Source organism: Erinaceus europaeus, chromosome 9 (genome assembly GCF_950295315.1).
Source record: "Erinaceus europaeus chromosome 9, mEriEur2.1, whole genome shotgun sequence".
NCBI lineage: Eukaryota > Metazoa > Chordata > Mammalia > Eulipotyphla > Erinaceidae > Erinaceus > Erinaceus europaeus.
The window spans coordinates 121,017,753-121,043,746 of record NC_080170.1 but is presented as its reverse complement, the minus strand read 5'-3'; the positions used below and the strand labels follow the sequence as shown (position 1 = coordinate 121,043,746).

General features: G+C 47.2%; 1 protein-coding gene across 1 annotated transcript; it reads left to right on the top strand.

Annotated features, from left to right (window-relative positions):
- The first annotated feature begins 19,157 nt into the window (after nt 1-19,157).
- KCNE1 (potassium voltage-gated channel subfamily E regulatory subunit 1) lies at nt 19,158-25,393 on the top strand. The gene is made up of 2 exons (XM_007519747.3): nt 19,158-19,372; nt 25,034-25,393. Exon 2 carries the CDS (start codon nt 25,064-25,066, stop codon nt 25,388-25,390), a length of 327 nt encoding a protein of 108 aa, XP_007519809.1. The 5' UTR covers nt 19,158-19,372; nt 25,034-25,063; the 3' UTR covers nt 25,391-25,393.
- The last annotated feature ends 601 nt before the right edge of the window (nt 25,394-25,994 follow it).

The following is a 25,994-nucleotide window of genomic DNA, read 5'->3' as shown; positions in this document are numbered from 1 at the left end:
AGATCTCCCCCCCTCTCCCTTCCCCTCCCTCCCCTCCCAGCTCCATATTCTGTCTGGAAGTAAAAGAAAGGTCTGCTGGGGACAGTGGAATCCTGTAGATGCAAAGCCCCAGGGGTACCCTGGCAGAAACAAGAGAGGAGAAGGAGGGAAAGGAGGAGGAAGTGGAAGAGGAGGAAGAGGTGGAGGAGGAAGTGATGGAGGAGGAAAAGGAGAAGGAGGAAGTGGAGGAGGAAAAGGACGACGAGGAGGAGGAAGACCCCGTAAGACCACACTACTCGTGTCACCAAGTTTGACCCGTCTGATGACGGGAGAGCTGCTTGGCTGTGGGTCTTTATCCTCAAGCTGTGTGGGGAGGAGGTTGAGTCCTTTGCAATTTGCTTCCTGATTTCATTCGTCCGATACATATACTATACAATGGACAATGGCCAGATCGGGTCTAAAGAAAAGATAGAAGCAGACTGAGGAAGGGGAGTGGATCAACCTGCTGACAGCCATGTCCAGAGGAGAATCAGTCACAGAAGCAGAACTCCCACCTTCTGCACCCCAGATAGATCTTGGGTCCATACTCCCTGAAGGGGACAGATATTAGGGGGAGATGACCAGAGGGCTCCGAACCCTAAATCCAATTCCATCAGGACCCAGAGAGAGGACAGAAAAAAAAAAAGAAGGAAGGACATTCAGAAGTAGTAATAGGTATAAGTGAAACTTAGAAAGGCAGAGAAGAAAAAAAAAGAGGCAAATATAGGTAAGTATAGATAATAATAGTCAACCCTTATCTGTGACCTTGGGAGAACCACTGCAGTTTGCAATGGAGGGACTGGGGACACTGAACTCTGGTGGAGGGAATGCAGTGGAATTATATGCCAGTTACCTTATCACATTGTAAATCAATATTAAATCACTAATGAGACTTTAAAAAAAAAAAAAAAAAGCTAGAGCTCTGACACATGGCCCCAGCTACCGGGCCATGTGAGATGCTACCGGGCCACCAGAGCCTGAGGTCCCATCATCTCGAGTCTGCTGTACATTTTCCATCTCGTCACAGCCCTTTCTGTTGGCTGGAAGTGGTCGAGTCAGCGTTTGGACCCCGAGGACTCTGAATCCAGAACTACGGAGGCTCTAACCACTGCACCACCAGCCCCTCCGGCACTAAAGTTGTCTCAGCCAATGTGCTAAATGGACGCTAGGGGGCCCGCCTGCCTGTGCCCCACGTTCATGTCCTGGTGAAGTCTGTTCCCAGGCCGAGACTGGGTTGGTTCTAAACTTGATTCAACCTACAGAGCACACAGTAGCCATGGTGTATGTCCTGTTCTGGGTCTAAGTGCTGGACTTCCCTGCCAATCCTTAACCAGCCTGCCAGGTCTTTAAACTTATTTCTCTCTGATTTCCCAGCACCTAGCAATCCTAGGGCTGGGGATGAAAGTGTTGCTCCCTTGATAAATATTTGTTGCATGACTTCGTTGTTTAAAACTCAACCTGGTTCTTTTTCCCTCTGATTCTTTTTTGTTTGTTTTATCTCTGTCTACTGGATAGAGAGAGCCAGAAATCGAGAGGGAAGGGGTCACAGAGAAGGAGACAGACACCCGCAACACTGCTTTAGCACTACCAATGCTTCCCCTCTGCAGGTGGGGACCGGGGGCTCGAACCTGGCTCCTTGCACATCGCAACATGTGCGTTCAGCTTGTCGCACCTCACCGCCAGGCCCCATCTCTCTGATTTTTTTTTTTTTGCCTCCAGGGTTATCGCTAGGGGTCCATGCCAGCTCTATGAATCCGTTCCTCCTGGAAGACATTTTTTTTCCATTTTATTGGAAATTGGAAGAAATTGATGTAGGAAGGGGGAGGTAGAGAGGGAGAGAAAAAAAAGGCACCTAGACCTGCTTCACCATTTGTGAAGAGTCCCCCCTGCAGGTGGGGAGCCAGGGGCTTGAACCTGGATCCTTGTGAAGGTCCTTGTGCTTTGTACTATGTGGGCTTAATCAGGTGCACCACCGCTGGGTCCCCATCCCTCTGATCCTTTCTAGAGGCAAATATAATTGAGCTGAGCTCGGCTGTGTGTGTGGTGTGACGTGGTGGGCTGCAGGACAAAGGCATAAGCCCCATATCTATTTTCCAAGGGGGTTATTTTATCAGTGGAGATAATGTGTTCCAACACAGAAACTAGGACCTGGCTGGCCCAGGTGTTGGGGTGGGAGGCTGCTTCCCATCTCCCTCAAGTTGTGGCCCTCTTCTGATGTGCCTACTCTGTCCGCCCAGAGGTCAACAGACATGAGGAATCCTTGAATAGGCTGGGAATTCTGTCTTCCTTGTAGGGGGCAGTGCTGGCTGTTCTGTCATGTGAAAAACTTTTGATTTAACCCCCAACATGTCCTCAGCCTACCGAATATTTCAAAACCTTTGCCACAGTTGACTTTCCTTACCTCTTTCAATGGTCCTTCACAATCTCTTTCTCCGTTTCATTCTTCCCAGAGACAGAATATACAATGGACAATGGCCAAGTCAGATATCAAAATAGAACTCTGCTACAACTCCCTGTTCCAGAAATCCACTCCTTATCTAGGTAACCAGTCTGGGGAGCCAGCCAACTGTGAGAAAGGCTGCAATCTCTCGTGACAATCAAGAGAGCTGAATAGTAACTGCTGTGATAATGGGCCCCAAATGGCCAGAAGTTGATTAATAACTGACAGCTTCCTTGATGTTTGACCCCATTTCCAACTTAGGGCCAGCCAGAGAAAGCCAAACCCCCTACCCACAGGATATCCCACTGCTAGAAAGTTCTCTGCCTCTTCCTCAAGCCCGTTTCTCTGATAGATGAAGCCATGGTTCTCACTCCCTTGTGACAGCAAGTTCTAATAAATAGGCTGAGCTTTTTGCATTGGTTGGGTCCTCAGTTGTTTTCAAACACCTTTTTGGAGTTCAAAAGTGGGACACTTGGTTCAGGACTTGGCTCTCACACCTCTTCTCTCTAACTCCTCTTTCTCTCCAGGGGCTTCTGCAAGTCCTTTGACACCTGGTGCCATCACATGCCACTAGCATGCGGGTAACAACCAAGTGTACATCTCTAATTTGACTCTTCCCTGAGCTCCAAATTCAACGTTCAGCTGCCCTCTTCTGGACTCAGAAGTGGACATGTATACAGGGGGCCAGGTGGTTGGCACACACCTGATAGAGTGCACTTGTTCCAGTTTGCAAAGACCTGGGTTCAAACCCCCCAGTCCCCACCTGCAAGGGGAAAGCTTCACGAGTGGTGAAGCAGTGCTGCAGGTGTCTCTCTGTCTCTCCTGTCTTCTCTGTCCCCTTTTCCTCTCAGTTTCTCTGTCCTATCAAATTAAATAAATAACGTTAAAAAAAAAAAAAAACAACCCTAGGGAGTCGGGCGGTAGCGCAGTGGGTTAAGCGCACGTGGCACAAAGCACAAGGACCGGCTTAAGGATCCCGGTTGGAGCCCCCGGCTCCCCACCTGCAGGGGAGTCGCTTCCCAGGCGGTGAAGCAGGTCTGCAGGTGTCTGTCTTTCTCTTCCCCTCTCACTGTCTTCCCCTCCTCTCTCCATTTCTCTCTGTTCTCTCCAACAATGACAACAACAACAACAACTACAACAATAAAACAACAAGGGCAACAAAGGAGAATAAATAAATAAATATTTGGGGAAAAAAACCCCTAAACTTTACACATTGAAAAGTCAGACAGAAAAGAGAACCAGAGCATCACTCTGGTGCCTGTGGTGCTGAGGGTTGAACTCAGGTCCTCATGCTTGAGAGTCCACTCACGGGCTGCCCGTTTTGTCTCTTCTTCTTGTGTCTTGTGCACTGCCCCATTTTCCAGAAGCATCCAGTGACTTCTGGCTCACAAGTTTTCACAGATCTACTTGTATCTCTCCTCTGTGCAGAGTCAAGTTCAAGTACCATCTTTTACCATAAAGAACATGTGGAGGGGGGGGGGCGGTGACACACTAGGCTGAGCATACATATCACCACATACAAGGATCTGGGTTCAAGCCCCCGCTCCCCACCTGCAGTGGGAACTCTTCACAGTGAAGCAGTCAGTCAGTCTTCCTCTCTCTCTCTCTCTCTCTCTCTCTCTCTCGTTTCTTTGCATAACCATGATGCTATCTATAAATGGAAGAGCTGGCTCTCTCCCTCTCTAAGTAAAAATACAAACATAAGACTAAAAATGCATTTATAAAGTAGGTACTTCTGCAGAAGGAAGAAAGGAAGGAAAACAGAGTTCAGGAAAAGGGATTGAGAGTCTCACATCTATATAAAATGTCACAGATGACGTTTAGATAGTCAACAGATAGATAGATACGTAGGTGATAATAGACATCAGATAGATGAAAGATGGATAAATAGATCAAAATAGACATTGGATAGATAGATAGACAGACAGACAGACAGCTATCTGGAGCAAGCACTACAAACTATGAAGTTGGTTTCAGTGAACACTGGTCATCATGTAATCATTCTTTTGTCCTTTTTGTTAGTTTTTGTAAACACAGCATTCTATAAAAGCATTCGAATAATGATGCACTTGAGAGGAATTAACCAGCATTTTGTGATCCGTTCTTGATCTTGGTACTACTGAGAAAGCACAGATCCATAGAGCCTTTGCAATGGAAACTGTTGGCTTCTTTTGCTTATGAGAGTCCTCACTTAAAGAGCAATGACCTTTGCATTTCACCAGCCCCTCATTAAGAGTATGTCTGTCATGAAACGGAATCTCAAGGTCTCCTGAAAGATAAATGACAGCTGTTGACAACTTTCTTCAGAACCATTGGGGACAGTCTGATATTGACGGTCAAGGAGACACCCACACAGCCCCTCACCCATTCATTCACTCTCTCCACAACATAACCTTAATATCCACATCTTATTATTTTATTGCTACCAGGTTTATTTATTTATTTTTAAACATTTTAAATGTTGTAATCCAGTCATAATTATAAATTGAAGAACACGAAATGATTTTAACTTTTTTAACTTGAAGATATGCACTACAGATGCTAACTATATAACAGGATTAATTGCATGTCTTAAATAATTATCTATAAATTAGGTACTCAATTTAAAGTCCCTAGTAATTAGCGAAGTAAAACTTTTTTTTATTGCCACCTTTTTTTCATTTGATTTAATAACGATTGACAAGATTGTCAGGTTAACAGGTACAAGTTCCACCACCAAAGTTCCATATCTCATCCCCTCCATTGGAAGCTTCCTTATTCTTTATCCCTCTGAGAGTGTGGGCTAAAGATCTTTATGGGGAGCAGAAGGTGGAAGGTCTGACTTTTCTAACTGCTTCTCTGCTTGACATGGGCGTTAGCTTAACTACCAGGTTTACTGATGGGGTTCTTACTAGTGCTACAAATTCATAGCTCATGGTGGCCATTTTTCCCATTTTTTTTCTTTCTATTGTATTTTTGACACAACAGAGAGAAATTTAGAGGGAAGAGGAGAGATAGGGACAAGGAGACACCCGCAGCCTTGCTTCACCGTTCTCAAAAGCTTTCCCCCTGCAGGTGGAGACAGGGAGGTTGAACCTGTCTCCTTGCACTTTGTAACGTGTGTGCTCAACTTGTTGCACCACCACCCTGCCCCTATTTGATTTATTTTTGACCAGAGCACTGTTCAGCTCTGGTTGATGGTGGTGCTGGGGATTGAACCTGGGACCTCAGAGCCTCAGGCAGGAGAGTCTTTCTAAAAGCATGACCATGCTGTCTCCCCAGCCCTTGACGAGTTTCTTTCAACTTTACACTGAAGAGATTCATCTGTCTTGTATATGATTGCTTGCTCATTGAATTCTTTTCTTTTTAGTAAACTCTTTTAGTGCAGCTTAGATCTTTAAAAACAAACAAACAAACAAAAAACGGAGATGATGCCCCAGAGAATTCTCTGTCTCACAGCCAGTCTTCTCTAATTCGACACTTTCTATTCATGTGCAACATTACAACGAAGGAACCTATGCTGAGATCTCTTTTGTTGCTTGTTTGTTTTAATTCACCACATAGTTCAATTTTCTTGATTTTTTTCTGTTCTGGAATGCCCTGTGGTATTTATTTATTTTTAATTTTTATTTTTTTATTGCCTGCAGGATTATTGCTGGGACTCAGTGCCTTCAAGAGCAGAATCCAGGGCTCCTGGTGGTCATTTTTTTCTTTTCTTTATTCAATAGGACAGAGAGAAATTAAGAGGGGGTGGGGAGGTAGAGAGGGAGATAAACAGAGGCCATCTGCAATACTTGCTTCACCACTCATGAAGCTTTCCTCCTGCAGGCGGGGACTTAGGGGACCAAACCTGGGTCCTTGCACGTAACAGTGCTTGTGCTTAACTCTGAGTGCCACCACTTGACTGCCGGGCCCTGTTCAGGGCGCCATTTGCCAGGCTAGCTTCGCGGGCAGGAGACAGACAACCAGGGACTCATGGCTGAGCTGGGAAGCAGTATCTCCTTTATTAATCAGATACATTGCCTTTTATGCATCTCTTCACCGGAAGTGGCAAGGGAAAGGAAATGACTAGGAGAGGGGCCGGGGCAAAAAAAGAGCTCGAACAGAACATAGAAAGCTTCCATCTAACCAGTGGGGATTAAACCAATACCCTGCAGGCAGGGCGGGACCCAGGTAAAACCGTGATTCTGTAAATAGACCACATCGTAAGTAATACAAGCGAACCTGATGTGATGATCAAAACAGAAGGTCTTATAAGCAGAATTTAGAAGCAGACCAACACTTGACTCCCTATACATTTATTTATTTTATTCATTAACTTATTTTTTGATAGAAACAGAGAAATTGGAGGGAGAGGGGAGGGAGAGGTGGAGAAAAAGAGAAACACCTGCAGCCCTGCTTCACCGCTTGTGATGCTCCTCTCTTCCTCCTCCCCTGCAAGCGGGGACTGGGGGCTTGAACCCAGACCCTTATGCACGGTAATGGTTGTGCTCAACTGGCTGAGCTACCACCCAGCCCCACCCCTCTCTTTTTTAGTGTGTGTTTTCCACTTTTTTCTAATGCTTCACTAAACCGAATTAACACTTTGTAAAGACTCCAGATTTTTTAACAAAACCTTCCTCCCTCCCTTCCTCCCTCCCTTCCTCCTTTCCTCCCTTCCTTCCCTCTTTCTTTCCTTTCTCTCTCTCTCTCTCTCTCTCTCTCTTTCTTTCTTTCTTTCTTTCTTTCTTTCTTTCTTTCTTTCTCTTCTTTCCTTCTTTCTCCAGAGCATTGCTTAGGTCTGGCTTATGGTGATGCTAGGGGTGGAACCTGTGAACTTGGAGCCTCAGGCATGAACCATTTGCATAATCATTATGCTGTTTCACCTGCCTGAATAAAATGGCTTTTTTTTTTTAATATATATTTTATTTTATTTATTTTTTTTCTTTTTTTTTTAAATTTTTTATTTAAGAAAGGATTAGTGAACAAAAGCATAAGGTAGAAGGGGTACAACTCCACACAATTCTCAACACCCAATCCCCATAACCCACCCCCTCCCATGGTAGCTTTCCCATTCTCTATCCCTCTGGGAGCATGGACCCAGGGTCGTTGAGGGTTGCAGAAGGTAGAAGGTCTGGCTTCTGTAATTGCTTCCCCGCTGAACATGGGCGTTGACTGGTCAGTCCATACTCCCAGTCTGTCTCTCTCTTTCCCTAGTAGGGTGTGTCTCTGGGGAAGCTGAGTTCCAGGACACATTGGTGGGGTCTTCAATCCAGGGAAGCCTAGCCAGCATCCTGGTGGCATCTGGAACCTGGTGATTGAAAAGAGAGTTAACATATGAAGCCAAACAATTTGTTGAGCAATCATGGATCCCAAGCTTGGAATAGTGGAGAGGAAGTGTTAGGGAGGTACTCACTGCAAACTCTAGTGTAGTCCTGCTTTCAGGTATATATTTTGTAGTAGTTTATGGATACGTGTGCACATAAGCTCTCTCTCACAGAAACTGGTGTATATCTAGGTTATGGGACTTTGTTGGAAAGTGAACTACCTGAGATGAAATTAGAGTGTACTATTAAAGGAAAGGTCTCACCCGAGTAATGAAGCTGAAGGGTTGTCATTCCACACGTGAAGTCTCTGGATACATTCTGAGGTGAAGCATGTTGAGGTAGCAATCGTTGCTTTGGTAAGGTTGTGATCGGCAGATGCAATGTTATTTGGTTTGGATTGGGAGATGCATATGGGAAAGTGGGCCCTATCCAAGGGTTCCTGGACTGGGGGAAGTAGGGGCTCTATAGTGAAGATGTGAGGTTCCTGCTGTCTTAGGGTTCAAAAAGACAATCAATAGTTAATATTATCATGACATTATTTGTTAATTGGGTTAACTTTGAAAAGTCCCTTTGTTATGGTTTGCTGGACAGTACCCAGTATCTTGTATATAGCTGTGCTATTGGAAGCTTCTAATCTACTTGGTCTAGGCTTTTGAGAGAGTCCGCATATCAAATACACAGCCTATATATTAAAAAGATTCAGTTTGTCTTTTGAGAAACTTTGAGACATACAATTGATTTCCCCCTCTCATATTAATTAGCTACTGATTTATATATCTACATTTTGCTAGGAGTGTACATAAACACCATTCCCACCACCAAAGGACTGTGACCCATCCCTCCCGCCCACTCCCACCCCCCACTGGCCCAGAAAGCTACATGCCTACCCCTCTTATGGTGATGCCTACCCCTCTTATGGCTTATGGTGATGCTAGGGGTGGAACCTGTGAACTTGGAGCCTCAGGCATGAATCCATTTGCATAATCATTATGCTGTTTCACCTGCCTGAATAAAATGGCTTTTCTTTTTTTTTAAAAAAAAAAAAAATCCACTTACCAATGACCAGGGAAATAATTTATAGAGCACAGGATTTGAAGGCCTGAAGTTCTTGGTTCAATGCCTGGTGCTGCATGTGCTTAGGTGGTGTTCTGACTTTTAATGAGCCTGAGGACGGTGAAGCGCTGAACCACACCTGTCACCAGTTCCGTTTCTCCTCCATTGGTCCAAATCACCACCGTGTGGGCTCTGGGAGCTCCCCACGCCTGTCTCTTCCTCAGCACTTTCAGTCAGTTCTCAACTCAGTGGCCCATGAAAGAAAGTCAGCATCCAGCTTCCCACCAAGGACACCATCTTTGTCATGCAGACTCCGTCTTTGGAGGCCAATGTCCTTCCAAGTGGGGGAGTTTGGCTGCAAAGGTGCCTCTGTGTTCTCAGGAATTGGAAATGCACCAGAAAAATATCAGACGTGCATGGAACTGAAAAGATGCTAATCTCATTCCTGAGTCTCCCTGCTCTTTCCCTCATGAGAATACCCAGCCTGTTGTTACCTTTGTCATTTTAAGCCCATAGCGTTTAAGAGGATCAGACACATGTCTGTCTGGACTGGACTTGTTGGGTTCCTTTTGGAAGAAAGAAAGAAATATGGGAATGTTTGTATTCAAATGCCAGACATTGTATATGTGGCTTTCATGCTCTTTCTACCATACTAGGAATAACATTCCAGGAGATCATTAATTTATTCATGTTCTTATCAGCATAACTTTATTCTGGGACATAAAGGGGTGGTAGAGAGAGGGAGGAGGGTGGGGTGGATCTGGAGAAGAATGCTGTTGTTATTATTATTTTTTTGGGGGGGAGCTTCTTTCTTGCATTTGTTGTAGTTTTTCAGAGCAAGGACAACTGTGAGGTCCAAATGAGTGAATCCACGGCCAACTGTACCATCTTCCTTGGGTGACTTGCTGGTGCCAGAAATTAGTGCAGTCAATCCCCAGATCTGGCAAGAGGGAGTTTAAGTGACTATTTTATGTTTCAAAGGTTTTATTTGGGCCATAGAAATAGCTGATTTGGATAGTGCTCTGCTTTGCCGTGTACACAACCCAGGTTGAAGCCCAGCCCTCACTGCATTGAAGAACGCTTCAGTTCATGGCCGGCCTCTCCCTCTCCCTCTCCCTCTCCCTCCCGCTCCTGTCTCTGCCTTCTCAGAAGACAGAGGAGGAAGATCAGGAAGAGGGGAGAAGGAAAAGAAAAGGAAGAAGAGGAGGAGGGGAAGAAGGTGAGGAAGAAAAGTGAGAGGAAGAAGGAAAATGAGATTAAGAGGAGATGGATGGGGAGGAAGAGAAGGAGGAGGAGGAAAGGAAGAAAGAGGAGATTTCTAAGCACCAAGCTGGTACACTCAGCGCGGGAGATCAATCTCAAGACCTTCCGCCTGCAAGTCCTGTGCTTTCCCACTGTTCTACCTCCCTCCACTGCTGAAGAATTATTTTGTCCACCCCTGCCCCCCCGCCCCCCGCAGGCAACACACAGTGACATCTGTTGAGTTCAATACATAGCAGAGACCCCTGGGATCAACGCCAGGGAGCTGAACTTGTATGAACAAGAGAGTTCTTGCCTTAAACCAACAGGACCAAGAGTGGCAGCCGGCAATCAGCTGACACATCAGGGGTCCTCGGGCTTCCTGAACTGCAGGTGAAATGTGGCCCACCCGTGCACTCAGAGGGAATGGGGAGGAGAAGGAGAGCTTTTCTGCTTTCTGAGAAGAATCTGAAAAAGTTGTGACCAGGGAGACAGCTCAGCCGGTAGAATCCAGGACTTTCATGGGTGAAGCCCTAGATTCAGCCCCCAGCACTACATTTACTATAAAATGACACTGAACATTTACTATAAAAGAATAAAAGAGGGAGTCGGGCGGTAGCGCAGTGGGTTAAGCGCATGTGGTGTAAAGGCGTAAAGGACCGTCGGAAGGATCCCAGTTCGAGCCCCCCGGCTCCCCACCTGCAGGGGAGTTGCTTCACAGGCGGTGAAGCAGGTCTGCAGGTGTCTATCTTTCTCTCCCCCTCTCTGTCTTCCCCTCCTCTCTCCATTTCTCTCTGTCCTATCCAACAACGACGACATTAATAATAACTACAACAATAAAACAACAAGGGCAACAAAAGGGAATAAGTAAAGAAATATTAAAAAAAGAATTAAAAAAACACATATTCCTTCTCTTTTTTCTTTTATTTATTTTTACTTTTTATTAGTAGTTTACTATAGATTTACAAAATTATGAGATAACAGGGTATAATTCCACACTGTTCCCATCACCAGAGTTCTGTGTCCCCATTCCCTCCATTAGAAGCTACAGAAGTTCTCCCAAGATTACAGATACGGGTTGGCTTATTTCTGTAACTGTCTGTTTTCCTATCTACCTATCTATCTGTCTGTCTATCTATCTATCTTCCTATCTGTCTATCTCTCCATATACATCATCTATCTATTTATACTTTAAAAAAATTTTTTTTACATTTTTTAAAATATTTTATTTTATTTATTTATTCCCTTTTGTTGCCCTTGTTTTATTGTTGTAGTTATTATTGTTGTTGTCGTTGTTGTTGGATAGGACAGAGAGAAATGGAGAGAGGAGGGGAAGACAGAGAGGGGGAGAGAAAGATAGACACCTGCAGACCTGCTTCACCGCCTGTGAAGCGACTCCCCTGCAGGTGGGGAGCCGGGGTTCAAACCGGGATCCTTATGCCGGTCCTTGTGCTTTGCGCCACCTGCGCTTAACCCACTGTGCTACAGCCCGACTCCCATCTATTTATACTTTTATCCACTGTTTCGATGGCCTGCCTTCTCTTCCTAAGTCACACATACACCTGCTTCTACTTCTGAATGTCTTTCACTTTTCCCTCTTCTCTCTCTGGAATTGGGGTTCAGAGCCCACTAGTTGTCTCCCACTAACGTTTCTCCCCCTTTGGGAATATAGACCAAAAATCTTTTAGAGGTGCAGAAATTTGGGGGGTTCTGGCTTCTGTAATTGATTTTACTCTGGACATGGACATCGGCAGGTGGATCCATACCCCAGCCTGTTTCTGTCTTTCCCTAGTAGGGTAAGGCTCTGGGGAGTGGAAGTTCCAGGACACATTGGTGAGCTTGTCTGTCCAGGGAAGTCAGGATGGAATCATAGAAGCATCTGCAACTTGGTACCTCAAAGGCAGTAAGATATAAAGCAGGACAAAATGTTTAGTAAACAGAAACCAGAAAGTAAGAATGGAGCAGATGAGAATAGGGATCTTAGGGTGGAAAGAAGCTAGCAGGTCTATTTTAGGCATGTTCGTAGGGGTCCAGGACTTGAGTAATTTTTGCTTGAGCTAGATAGCTAACATGCTGGTGGACTGAAAACATTATCAAGGAAGATAATGTCAGAGTTGATAATTGGGCTAGAAAGCTGGATCAGGATACACATCTTGACTTAGCCCAAAAGGACAGAGAATGTCCCCAGGCTAAAACACCAGACATCTGGACACCAGCCGAATGACTGTCGGAGGGAACGGCAAAGAACCACTGACCTGTTCCTGTCCCTTCCCTTCAAGCATCCTGGGTGGTGAGTCACCTGGGTCTCAGTCCCTTCTTGGCGACAGCCTGTCCTCCTCCAGCAGCACGGCAGCATGATCAGATTATCTGCAACAATAATAATAATAATTATTGTTGTTGTTGTTTTACTAGATTATTCTTCACTTTCTTTATGGTTTATTTTTTAAATTATTATTCATTTTACCAGAACACTGCTCAGTTCTGGCTAATGATAGTTCTGCAGAGTCTCAGGCATAAAAGTTTTATTTGTGTGGCCAGGCGGTGGGTTCAAGCTCTCAGTCCCCACCTGCAGAGGGGAAGCTGTATGAGGCATGAAACAGTGCTGCAGGCATCTCTCCGTCTCTTTTCCTCTCTCCCTCTTTCTCCCCCCCCATCATAGAAAAAGAAAGAAAGAAAGAAAGAGAAAAAGATAGGAGGAAAGAAAAAAGATAGGAAGAAAGATAAAGAAAGAAAGAAAGAAAGAAAGAAAGAAAGAAAGAAAGAAAGAAAGAAAAGAGAAAGAAATAAGGAAGGAAGCAAGGAGGCCACTGGGAACAGTGGAGTCATTGTGTGCAGGCACCAAGCCCCAGTGAGATAATTGAGATAATCCTGGCGGAAAAAAGAAAGAAAGAAAGAAAGAAAGAAAGAAAGAAAGAAAGAAAGAAAGCCTTTAAAATATATATATGTATATATTTTAAATATTTATTTATTCCCTTTTGTTGCCCTTGTTGTTTTATTGTACTTATTGTTGTTGTTGTTGTTATTGATGTTGTCGTTGTTGGATAAGACAGAGAGAAATGGAGAGAGGAGGGGAAGACAGAGAGGGGGAGAGAAAGACAGACACCTGCAGACCTGCTTCACCCCCTGTGACGCGACTCCCCTGCAGGTGGGGAGCCAGGGGCTCCAACCGGGATCCTTACGCCGGTCCTTGTGCTTGGTGCCATGTGCACTTAACCCGCTGAGCTACCGTCTGACTCCCAGAAAGCCTTTTAGTATAACAAGTATACTATCAATCTATTCCATGTATGAATTATCTTAATGACTGCAAATAATATTACAGCATATAGAATAATATCATCATCTAACCACTGTTCTATTACAAGACATGTAGACTTGAGTTACTGTTATTTTTTAAAGTGACTCTGCATATTTTTTTCTTTTATCACTTTATTGAAAGGTTTATGTCTACAGGACAGTTGTTAACACATGGGGACAATTCCTCATCTCCCCTGTCATAGGTGCCTGTACCACAGATCTCACCTCCAGCTTAGGTCCAATTCCACTATCTCGCACCAGGACCCCAAGCCCCCCACCCCCCACCCTTCCATCCCCTGCCCCCAGCCCTCACCCTGCCCTCCTTCCCCAGAGTCCTGTGCTTTGGTCCAATATACCACATGCAGTCCAGTTTCAAGTATTGTGTTTTCCCTTTCCATTCTTGTTGTTAAAGTTGACTTTAGTTATTGTTAAGTACAACAATCAGAACTTTCTTAGGCACTGAGAAAAAGCTGGTCTCTCCTTTGAATAGATTTCACATAGTTCAAGGACAGAAACAAGGCTATGGACATTTTAAGTTTCCAGGGTCTGAAGTGTGGAATTTTTTTTTTTGCTTTATATTTTATTTTTCTTATATTTGATAGGACAGAGAGAAATGGAGAAAGAAGGGGGGGATAGAGAGGGAGAGAGACAGAGAGACACCTGCAGCACTGCTTCCCCACTGGTGAAGCTTCCTCCCTGCAGTTGGGGACTGGGGGCTTGGACCCGAGTCCTTGTGCACTGTAATAAGTGCACTCAATCAAGCCCTGCCCTTGAAGTGTGGATTTAAATACCTTTTCCATTTAGACTAAGACTCCTGAAATGTCGTGGTGAGGGGGTGACAGCTTAGGAATACTGGGGTCCCAGTCCCAAGGAGAAAAAACTGGCTGAGGAAGAAGGGGGCAGGGACGCCAGAGAGTGTCTTTTAGCTCTGTACCAGATGCCCCTCTCACTCTGCTCTCTCCTTGCAGACTTGGACCTTAAACTTGAATCTCTCTCTCTCTCTCTCTCATCACTTGGGACCCTTTGCCATGTCTTGTGTTGATGGAAAGCTGCTGGGAACAGGCTGCCAAGCCTCCTGGGCTATTTTCACCACCTGGAGGACTTTGGGACCGGATGGTGGTGTACCTGGTTGAGCTTACATGTTACAGTGCACAAGGACCCGGGTTCAAGCCCCCACTCCCCACCTGCAAGGGGGGAGATTTATGAGTGGTGAAGCAGGGTTGCAGGTGTCTGTCTATCTGTCTCTCTCCCTCACTAACTCCCCCTTCGTTTAATTTCTGGCTGTCTCTATCCAATAAATAAATAAATAATAAAGAGTATTAAAAATACTGTTGGGAGCAGTGGATTCATAGTGTGGGCACTGAGCTCCAGCAATAACCCTAGAGGATGGATGGATATATATATGTTTTTTAATGAAAAATTTACTGCTCAGCTTTGGCTTATGGTGCTGCTGGAGATTGAACCTGGGATCTTTTTTTTTAAATATCTTTATTTATTTATTGGATAGAGACAGAAATTGAGAGGTAATGGAGTGGTAGAGATGGGAGAGAGACAGAGAGACACCTGCTTTACCATTTGCAAAGCTTTCCCCCTGCAGGTGGGGACTGGGGGCTTGAACCCATATTCTTGCACATTGCAAAATGTGCGCTCAACCAGGTGCACCACCACCCAGGCCTTGAACCTGGGATCTTTGATGCCTCAGGCATGAGTGGCTTTTTGCATAACCATCTCCTCAGACCCCCTTTTGAAAATATTTTATTTATTTATTTTAATGAGAGAGGCCAGAGTACTGCTCAGGTCTGGCTAATGGTGGTACTAAGTTGTGAACTTGGAACCTTAGAGCCTCAGGCATAGAAGTCTTTTTTTTTTATTTTAATTTTATATTTATTTATTTATTCCCTTTTGTTGCCTTTGTTGTTTTACTGTTGTAGTTATTATTGTTGTCGGATAGGACAGAGAGAAATGGAGAGAGGAGGAGAAGACAGAGAGGGGGAGAGAAAGACACCTGCAGACCTGCTTCACTGCTTGTGAAGCGACGGCCCTGCAGGTGGGGAGCCGGGGGCTCGAACGGGGATCCTTACAGTGGTCCTTGCGTTTTGCGCCACATGCGCCTAACCCGCTGTGCTACCGCCCGACTCCTGCATGGAAGTCTTTTATGAAAGGAAGGAAGGGAGGGAGGGAGGGAGGGAGGAAGGAAAGAAAGAAAGAAAGAAAGAAAGAAAGAAAGAAAGAAAGAAAGAAAGAAAGAAAGAAAGAAAGAAAGAAAGGGAGACGGAGGGAGGAAGGAAAGAGAGAAAGAAAGGAAGGAAGGAAGGGAGAAAGGAAGAAAGAAACAGGGAGGGAGGAAGGAAAGAAAGAGAAAGAAAGGAAGGAAGGAAGGAAGGGAGAAAGGAAGAAAGAAAAAAGAAAGAAAGAAATGCAAGAAGAAAGACAGAAAGAATTTTATATAACCACTATCCTATCTCTCCAGCAGTATTTCATTTTTAATGAGTGATACATAGAGAGAGAGAGAGAGAGAGAAAGAGAGAGAGACCACAGCCCTGCTTAGCGGTAGCTCATGGCGGTGCTGGGTACTGAACCTGGGCCCTCAGAGCCTCAGGCGGGGAAGTCTTTGCACAGCCATCATGCTGTCTTCAGGCTCATCGTTTTATCCGTGACCCCTGCAGCTTCTTGCTTGTAGCCAAGTTGCCTGCAGGAAAGTAGGTGGTCCTGGCAGTCTCAACTGGCATATCTAAGAGAGGCAGAGCTGCGCCAACCTGGTACCCCATCCCGCCAAATCGCTCGCCATGGGCGTAGGGCTAGTCAGTCCTGGCAGGGCTAGGCCTGGGGTCCCCCATCCCCTCCCCGCCCTGGGCAGCACGGGGGGCGGGGCGCCCGCAGCCACCTGCCCGCAAGCCCCGCCCAGCAGGTCTCAGCCTGTGGCCTGCTGCCTCCGCCCTACCTGCTCCACCTGCAGCCTGGGCCGCCCGCTGCACCCCTGCCCCCGCGTCCAACACCTGGTAAGTCAGACACTGCTTTGTCCCTGCCCTCTCCCCTGGACGACTCTGAAGGGATGGGGTCCCAGGACACAGGTCTCTTTCCTGGGACGTGGGGGGTGGGGGATGATGGTGGCCCCCTGGCAGAAGGTGCCTTGCTTCCCACAGCCTGAGATCCAGAGATGGGGAGGGGGCTGCATGAAGCTTCCATCTCCTCTGTCCTTTCCCTTCCTTATGGGATGAACTTACAGACAATCATCTCCGTCCCCCTAAAGGAGAATGATGACACTGTGGTACTGAGATACTGAGGAAATGTGGGAAATGTCTCCAACGCAGCCAGAGAGCATGAGAACCAGCATAAGCCCCGCTCCACAGCCTGTGGAGGCAACGCCAACATTCACATCTGGCCTCCAAGGGAAAACCTGTGTGTGTGTGTGTGTGTGTGTGTGTGTGTGTGTGTGTGTGTGTCTGTGTGTGTGTCTGTGTGTGTCTGTGTGTCTGTGTGTTTATCTGTGTGTGTGTCTGTGTGTGTCTTTGTGTGTCTGTGTGTGTGTCTGTGTGTCTGTGTGTGTCTCTGTGTGTGTGTGTTTGTGTGTGTCTGTGTGTGTCTGTGTGTGTGTCTGTGTGTGTGTGTATCTGTGTGTGTGTCTCTGTGTGCGTGTGTGTCTGTGTGTCTGTGTGTGTGTGTCTGTGTGTGTCTGTGTATGTATCTGTGTGTCTCTGTGTGTGTGTCTGTGTGTGTCTGTATGTCTGTGTGTCTGTGTGTGTGTCTGTGTGTCTGTGTCTGTGTGTCTGTGTGTGTGTCTGTGTGTGTGTGTCTGTGTCTCTGTGTGTGTGTGTGTCTGTGTGTGTGTCTGTGTGTGTATCTGTGTGTGTCTATGTGTGTGTCTGTGTGTGTGTGTCTATGTTTGTGTGTGTCTGTGTGTGTGTCTGTGTGTGTCTGTGTGTGTGTATGTCTGTGTGTGTGTCTGTGTGTGTGTGTTTGTGTGTGTCTGTGTGTGTGTGTTTGTGTGTGTCTGTGTCTGTGTGTGGGGAGGTGAGTGGGATGGAATTCTTAGAGGTTAGCCTCTCTCCAAGTTGTCATGATAGGTAGCATCTCTCAAATCTCTTTGTCTCTCTCTTTTCTCTCTCTCTCTTTCTCTGCCTTTTTTGCCTTTTCTGCCTCTGACACACACACACACACACACAGATACTGGGTGGTCGTTCACCTGGTAGAGCGCACACATTACAATGTTTAAGGACCTGGGTTCAAGCCCCCCCCAGCCCCACCTGCAGGTGAAGTAGGGCTGCAGGTGTCTCTTTTTCACTGTTCCCCTCTGTGTCCCTCTTTCTCTCTGTCTTATCCAATAAACAATTTGTAAAACAAAAAAAGAAAGAAAGAATGGAAAAGAGAGAGCAAGAGAAAGAGAGGACATGCTACAGTCCAGTTCACAAAACCCAGGTTCAAACCCTTCATCCCCACCTGCAGGGAGGGGGAAGCTTATGAGTTGTGAAGCAGGTCTGCAGGTCTATCTATCTATCTCCTCCTTCCCTCTCAATTCCTTTCTGTCTCTATCCAAAAAAAAAGAAAAAAAAGATAATTAAAAATATATATATATCTTAAAGAGAAAGGAAAGAAGCAGGGGTTGATGGGGAATTTTCCCAAGCAGTTTAGGCAGACATCCCTCCCCCAAGCCTGGGAATTTTCAGAGCTGCTGTATGTGGGCCAGTCGCTGGAACGCACACTGAAGTGACAAGTCATTCTGCACCACTACGGAAGGGGCCTGTCAGGAACCACAAGTGCCAGCCACAGCCTCGGCCGTGCTGGGAGCTTTGCTCACCCACCTGGAGGCTTCAAGTAGTTCAGAGGTGGTGGGTGAGCTCCTCACGGTGTCTTGGCTCTCCCACCCATGTTTGTCTAAGGAGGGGCCCCCTGCTCCCTCTGTTTGTTCATCCCAGGTGAGCTGAGGATGGCTCTGAGGAGGGCCTTCCTGATTTCCAGAATCTTCTGACTTGCCTTGCTTTGACAGGTTATCAGAGAGGGGGACGAATCAGCCACACTCAGAAGATATCCAGGAGCTGGGAGTCTCTGCAGGTGGACCTGATGAGGCAGTTTCTGCGTGGTCCAGGGCTTTTGTGGCGGCTGAATGGGACATTTATTCAGGAGTGCACGTATTCCTGTGCCCAATGACTGTTTATTGCGCTCCAGCTATAAGCCATACACTGTTCTGCACCTGAGGTGAATGGAGAACAGCACCCACCAAGATCCTTGCCCTCAGAGGCACACATCTTGGTGGGGGAGAGGAACAATGGACAATGAACATAAGAAATAACGAAGCTCTGTTATGAGCAGGCAGGGAGCCCTATTAAGGAGAGTTAGCCGAGGGTCACTGGAAGGTGGGAACGAGAGGTGAAAGCATGGTCCTCTTAGGAAGAGTGGCCGGTGGGGGCAGACGGTGGTGCACCCTGTTAAGTGCACATAGTATGAAGCACAAGGACCTGGGTTTGAAACCCTGGCTCCCACCTGCAGGGAGAGCTTCACAAGCATTGAAGCAGGTCTGCAGGTGTCTCTTTCTCACTCCCCCTATCTATCCCTCCCTCCTCTCTCAATTTCTCTCTGTCCTAACCCATAAAATGGAAAAATGGCAGCCAGGAGCAGTGAATTCATAGGCCTGGCACTGAGCCCCAGCAATACCATGGAGGCAAAGACAAAAGAAAGAAAGAAAGAAAGAAAGAAAGAAAGAAAGAAAGAAAGAAAGAAAGAAAGAGAGGTGGATTACAGAGACGCATAAGCTCGTAACCATAATAAAACTGGCAAGATAAATAATAGGAACAAAAGTAACGAGTTCTCATTGGCTGGCTGGGATAGAAGTTTTCTGATTCCTTTTCAGACTGTGCTGTGTTTTCTCAGCGATCCGCTCTCCTGGCATTACATCAGAAACTTTTACATTTTCATTGAATTCAGTAAGACCTTATTGAATCTTTTTTTTTTTTTTTTTAACCTTATTGAATTTTCTAGGTGCTGGGCTGGGGAGAAAGGGAACAAGATAATCTTTAACCTTGCTGAGCTCTTGGAAGCAACTTCCCAGGTAAGGATCTGAGAGATTTGTTCAACAGGTAGAGAGAGCTGTACATCCCTCCCCAAGAGTAAGGCTCTGGGTTTAATCCCAGCACCACACCACACGGAAGCATGGACAGTGCCAGGGAAGTTTCACTGGATGATGGTGGAGTGGTGTTTTGGTTTCTCTCTCTCTCTCCCTCAAAACATAGGACGAGGGAGGCTGGGTGGTGGTGTACTTAGTTGAGTGTACATGTTATAATGCATAAGGACCCTGGTTCAAGCCCCAGCTCCTACCTACAGAACTGCAGGTGTCTTTCTCTCCTTCTCTATCTCCCCCTTTCCTTCTTGCTTTTTTCTCTGTTGTTATCCAACAAATAAATAAAAGTAAATAAAGTGAAAATATATAGAATGAGAATTGAGCTGAGGAGGCAACACAGTGGCAACAGATATGCACAAGACCCCTGGGTTCATTTGTTGGCGTTGCATTAAAGAAAGAGAAGGGAAGAGGAGGAGGAGATGGTGGGGGAAGGGAGGCGAGGGGAGGGGAGGGGAGGGGAGGAGAGCCCGATGGTGGTGCATCCAGTTGAGTGCACAGGTTACCACCATGTGTGGGACTTGGGTTCAAGCCCCGGTGCCCTGCCCCTAGAAGGCAGGGGGTGGAAGGAAGCAGGCAGTGGGTGAAGGCTATACAGATGCTGAGGCAGGGCTGCAGGTGTCTCTCTCTCTGTCCTCTCCCTCTTTTCTCAGTTTGTATCCGACCTATGAGTTTTTTTTTTAGGTGGCTGGAATATTATTTCCACACTACCCAGACAAAGCCAGCTGAGGTCCAGAAGTGTCTTGTGGATGAATTAGGACCACGGCATGGCTGGAGCCCAGAGCCCTGAATTCTGGACCTGACACTCCCCTCTTGCCTTCCCCCTGCTCCTTGCCAGTTTCCATCCCTCTCAGAGGAAAGTCTGGAGTCAGCCACCTGTTCTGTTCTGTGTCAGTGCTTAACACGGAGCAGAAGGCTGCGGATTAGCTGATCTGCCGCACACATTCCCAGGCTGTTATCAGTGGTGACAGGGGACAGAGCTGCAGACAGAGGCGCAGACAGAGGGGTGGTGTGTGCCAAGTCAGTGTGACACCACCCAGAACACACCCCCTCCCCATTTTCTGGCTGCAACTGGGGGGGGGGGGAAGAGCTCACACTCACAGCATTCTGACAGCTCTATGCTGTCACCCAGTGATGAGTGATTTCCTGCAGACCAGCAGCTCAGAGTTAAGCTGTGCAAACTAAACGTTTCACTGACCTTATAAGGGGCAGTAATTGTGGCTCAAGAGGTGTGGAAAAAGTACATGGAATAGGGGGGCCAGGCCGAGGCACGACTGTTAGATGCACAGTTACAGTTCTCAAGGACCCAGATTCAAGCTTCTGGTTCCCACGCACAGGGGGGAAAGCTTAATGAGTGGCGAAGCAGGGCTGCAGATGTCTCCCTTTAAGTTTGTTTTTATTATCCTTATTTATTTACTGGATACAGACAGCCAGAAATCAAGGGAAGGGGGTGATAGAGAAGGAGAGAGATAGAGAGACACCCGCAGCCCTGCTTCACCACTTGCAAAGCTTTCCCCTTGCAGGTTCGAACCTGAGTCCTTGCACACTGTAATATGTGCACTTAACCAGGTGTGCCACCACCTGGCCTCTCTCTCTCTCTCTCTCTCTCCTCCTTTCCTCTCAATTTTTCTGTCTTGATCCAATAATAAATAAATATATTTTTACAATTATAAGAAAAAGCAGGCAGAATGGAGAGAGAAAGAGGGGGAAAATGAAGGACACTTAGAAGTAGTAGGTGTGACTTATAAAGGAAGAGAAGGCAGGACCACAGGAAAAAAAAAAGAGCAAATGTGTATATATATAGTTACAGAAATAATAGTCAACCCCTATTTGTGACCTTGGGAGAACTACTGTAGCTTCCAGTAGAGGGAATGGGGACACAGAACTCTGGTGGTGGGAACAGTGTGAAATTATATGCCTGTTATATCCTAATTTTGTAAATAAATATTAAATTCCTAATAAAGATATATATTTTTAATTTCTTTATTGGGGGATTAATATTATACATTCGAAAGTAAATACAATAGTTGGTACATGCATAACATTTTTCAGCTTTCCACATAACAGTACAACCCCCACTAGGTCCTCTGTCATCCTTTTTGGACCTGTGCACTCCCTCCACCCACCCCAGAGTCTTTTACTTTGGTGCAATACACCAACTCCAGTTTAGGTTCTACTTGTGTTTTCTCTTCTGATCTTGTTTTTCAACTTCTGCCTGAGAGTGAGATCATCTCATATTCATCCTTCTGTTTCTGATTTATTTCGCTTAACATGACTTCTTCAAGCTCCATCCAAGATGGGCTGAAAACAGTGAAGTCACCATTTTTTATAGCTGAGTAGTATTCCATTGTGTATATAGACCACAACTTGCTCAGCACTCATCTGTTGTTGGACACCTGGGTTGCTTCCAGGTTTTGGCTATTACAAATTGTGCTGCCAAGAACATATGTGTACACAGATCTTTTTGGATGGGTATGTTGGGTTCCTTAGGATATATCCCCAGGAGAGGAATTGCAGGATCATAGGGTAGGTCCATTTCTAGCCTTCTGAGAGTTCTCCAGACTGTTCTCCACAGAGGCTGGACCAATTGACATTCCCACCAGCAGTGCAGGAGGGTTCCTTTGACCCCACACCCTCTCCAGCATTTGCTGCTGCTACCTTTTCTGATGTATGACATTCTCACAGGAGTGAAGTGATATCCCATTGTTGTCTTTATTTGCATTTCTCTGACAATTAGAGACTTGGAGCATTTTTTCATGTGCTTCTCATCCTTTTGGATCTCTTCTGTGGTGAATATTCTGTCTTTCCCCCATTTTTGGATGGGATCACTGCTTTCCTGTTGTTGAGTTTGGCAAGCTCTTTATATATTCTGGTTATTAGCCTCTTGTCTGATGTATGGCATGTAAAGATCTTCTCCCATTCTGTGAGAGGTCTCTTGCTTTGGGTAGTGGTTTATTTTGCTGTGCAGAAGCTTTTAAATTTGATGTAGTCCCATAGCTTTATACTTGCCTTAGTCTTCTTTGTAATTGGATTCATTTCATTGAAGATGTCTTTGAAATGTATGCGGAAGAGAGTTCATGTTTGAGGGAGTGACACTGTAGGGCCTGCCTGCATGTGGCCCCTGAGTTCTGTTCGCAGCACTGCCTATAAGCAAGTGAAGAACTCGTTCTCTCTCCTCCTCCTCCTTCTGTTCTTCCTCCTCTTCTTCCTCCTCCTCCTTTTCCTTCTTCTCCTCCTCCTCCTGCTGAGAGAGAGAGAGAGGGAGAGAGGGAGAGAGAGAGAGGGGTGTCAGAGCACTGCTGAGTTCTGGCTGATGTTGGTGCTGGAAATTAAACTTGGGGCCTCAGAGCCTCAGGCAGGAGAGTCTTTTGCAGAACCCAGTAATAAATATGTATTTTCTGTAGTGCCAGCAAATGAACTCAGGACCTTGAGTGTGCCTACTACATCGGAGTCACCTCCAGGCTCAACTTGGTCTTTTTAAATTTTATTCCCCCTCCCTCCCCAGAGCACTGCTCAGCTCCGGCTGGTGGTTAAGTGCTGGGTGTTGAACCGTAGACCTCAGAGTCTCAGGCCTGAGTCTCTTGCAGAACCATGGTGCTGTGTCCCCAGTCCCTACCATTCTTTTTGTTCAGAGAGAGGGGCAGGAGGACAGAGGAGAGCCACTGTGCTGCCATTTCACCGTGCCTGAAGCAGGGAGCTTGCCCCAGTGGCATGCACAGTGGGGCCTGGGTTCGAATCCACCGCAAGGTCTCATAGATGCTCGGGGAATCCCACGTGGCCTCCCAGATGAGCTATCTCCCTGCCCCACCACCTGAAATTGAGTTCTGCGCACCCCCATCCGAGTTCTCACAAGTATTACAGTTTGCTTGCTTCCATCTTATTTGGAATTTTTTTGGGGGGGACAAGTTCATCTGTGTCATTTCTCTAGATTCCACGAGTGAAACCATCTCGTAGCCATCTTTCATCTCTTTGTTTCCCTAAACATCATCACTCCCCAGTTCCATCCACTCTGTCCCAAAGGACACAATATCATCTTTTTTGATGGCAGAGTAGTATTCCACAGAGTCTCTATCCCATGACTTGTTTAACCCAGTCATCTGAGGATGGACATTGAGGTTGCTTCCACTCTCTGGCTATTGTGAAGAATGCAGCTATGAACATAGGGCAGCATGTATCCCTTCTAATTATATTTAATGCTATATTTAATTATATTCTAATTAGTGTTTGAGTGGCCACTGAATAAACGCCCAAGAGTGGCATTGCTGGGTCATAAGGAGATTCCATTTGTATTTGTTTAAGGACAGTTGATACAGTCTTCCAAAGGGGCTGCACCAGTTTGCAGTAACCTCACCAACATCTGTCATTTTCTGGTTTGTGGATGAAAGCCATTCTCTCAGCCATAATTTATTTTGCCTCAAGGCTTTTTGCTGGGGCTCGCTGCTTGCACTACGAATCCACTGCTCCTGGAGGCCATTTTCCCCTTTTGTTGTTCTTGTTGTCGTTATTGAAGTTGTCATTGTTAGATAGGACAGAGAGAAATAGAAAGGAGGGGAAGACAGAGAGGGGGAGTCTGTGAACTGGCTGTGAAGCGACTCCCTGCAGGTGGAGAGCTGGGGGCTCGAACCAGGGTCCCCACGCCGGTCCTCGCACTTTGTGCCACGTGCGCTTAACCTGCTGTGCTACTGCCCAGTCCTTGCCATTACCCTTAAAAAAAAACATGACATATGTATTTTTTCCTTTTTTATGTTTATTATTACTATTATTATTTTACCAGAGCACTGCTGAGCTCTGGCTTATGGCGGTGTGGAGGATTGAACCTGGGACTTGAGAGCCTCAGGCATGAAAGTCTCTTTGCATAACCATTATGCTATACCCCCACCCAATATTTATTTATTTATTCTCTTTTGTTGCCCTTGTTGTTTTATTGTTGTAGTTATTATTGTTGCTGTTACTGATGTCATCATTGCTGGACAGGACAGAGAGAAATGGAGAGAGGAGGGAAAGACAGAGAGGGGGACTGAAAGATAGACACCTGCAGACCTGCTTCACCGCCTGTGAAGCGACTCCCCTGCAGGTGGGGAGCCGGGGCTCGATCCGGGAACCTTACTCCAGTCCTTCCGCTTTGTGCCACCTGCGCTTAACCCGCTGCGCCACCGCCCGACTCCCGACAGATGTATTTTATGCACACTATATACACATATATTTTTAATTTTTCAATGTGGCCCATGTTTTCTAAGGCCCCGCCTTCTCACACCTACTTCTGAGTGCCCTCTCCCTGCTTTCCCCCTTCTTCTCTCTCCTGGTCCTGATGCAATTAAAGTCCAGAGCCCTCTGCTCGTCTTCCCCCCATCATCTCTCCCTGCTCTGGGTTTAGGGACCAAAAACTCTTTGTGGGGTGCAGAAGGTGGGAGTTCTGGCTTCCGTGTTTGCTTCTCTGCTGGACATGGGCTGTGGCAGGTGGGTCCATCTTCCCCTGGTGGGGCGCCTCGCCTAAAGCTTCACAGCAAACCATGCAAAGCGTGTGCACCTGTGTAGCCAGTGCGGGCGCTGCGTTCCAGGTGTGCCTCTCGCCTCCTCCTCCTCCTCCTCCTCCAGGAAGACGGCCGGACCTGCGCAGACCCCAGGATGCGCGCGTCCAACGCCACGTCCTGGCCCCCGGCCCGCAGGCCCCCGGGCGGCGACGGCCAGATGGCGGCGCTCTACATCCTCATGGTGCTGGGCTTCTTCGGCTTCTTCACGCTGGGCATCATGCTGAGCTACATCCGCTCCAAGAAGCTGGAGCACTCGCACGACCCCTTCCACGTCTACATCCAGTCGGACTCGTGGCGGGGCCGCGACCGCCGGCTGCTGCGCGCACGGGCGCTGGACTCCTGCGGGGGCGGCCGCCACGCGGAACCCGCCCGGGACCCGGGCCCCCCCGAGCAGCCCCGGGAGCACCTGCCGGCGGTGTGAGCGCGCCCCGCGCTGCCGCCCTGCCCTGCCCTGCCCTGCCCTGCCGCCCTGCCCTGCCCTCTGCCCTCCCCTTCCTGGCCCTTCCTCTCTGTCCTCCCCTTCCCCCTCCCCTCCCTTCTTCCCTCCCCTCCACTCCACTCCCCTGCCCTTCCCTCCCCTCCTTCCCCTCCCCTCCCCTCCCCTTCCCTCCCCTCCTTCCCCTTCCCTCCCCTCCCCTCCCCTTCCCTTCCCTCCCCTCCTTCCCCTTCCCTCCCCTCCCCTTCCCCTTTCCCCTCCCTCCCCTTCCCCTTCCCTTCCCTTTCCTCCCCTTCCCTCCCCTCCCCTTCCCCTTTCCCTTTCCCCTTCCCTCCCCTTCCCCTTCCCTTCCCTTCCCTCCCCTCCCCTTCCTTTCCCTTCCCTTCCCTTCCCTCCCCTCCCCTTCCTTTCCCCTTCCCTTCCCTTCCCTTCCCCTTCCTTCCCCTCTCCTCCCCTTCCCTTCCCCTTCCTTCCCCTCTCCTCCCCTTCCCTTCCTTTCCCCTTCCCTTCCCTTCTCTCCCCTTCCTTTCCCCTTCCTTTCCCTCCCCTTCCCTTTCTTTCCCTTCCCTTCCCTTCCCTTCCCTCCCCT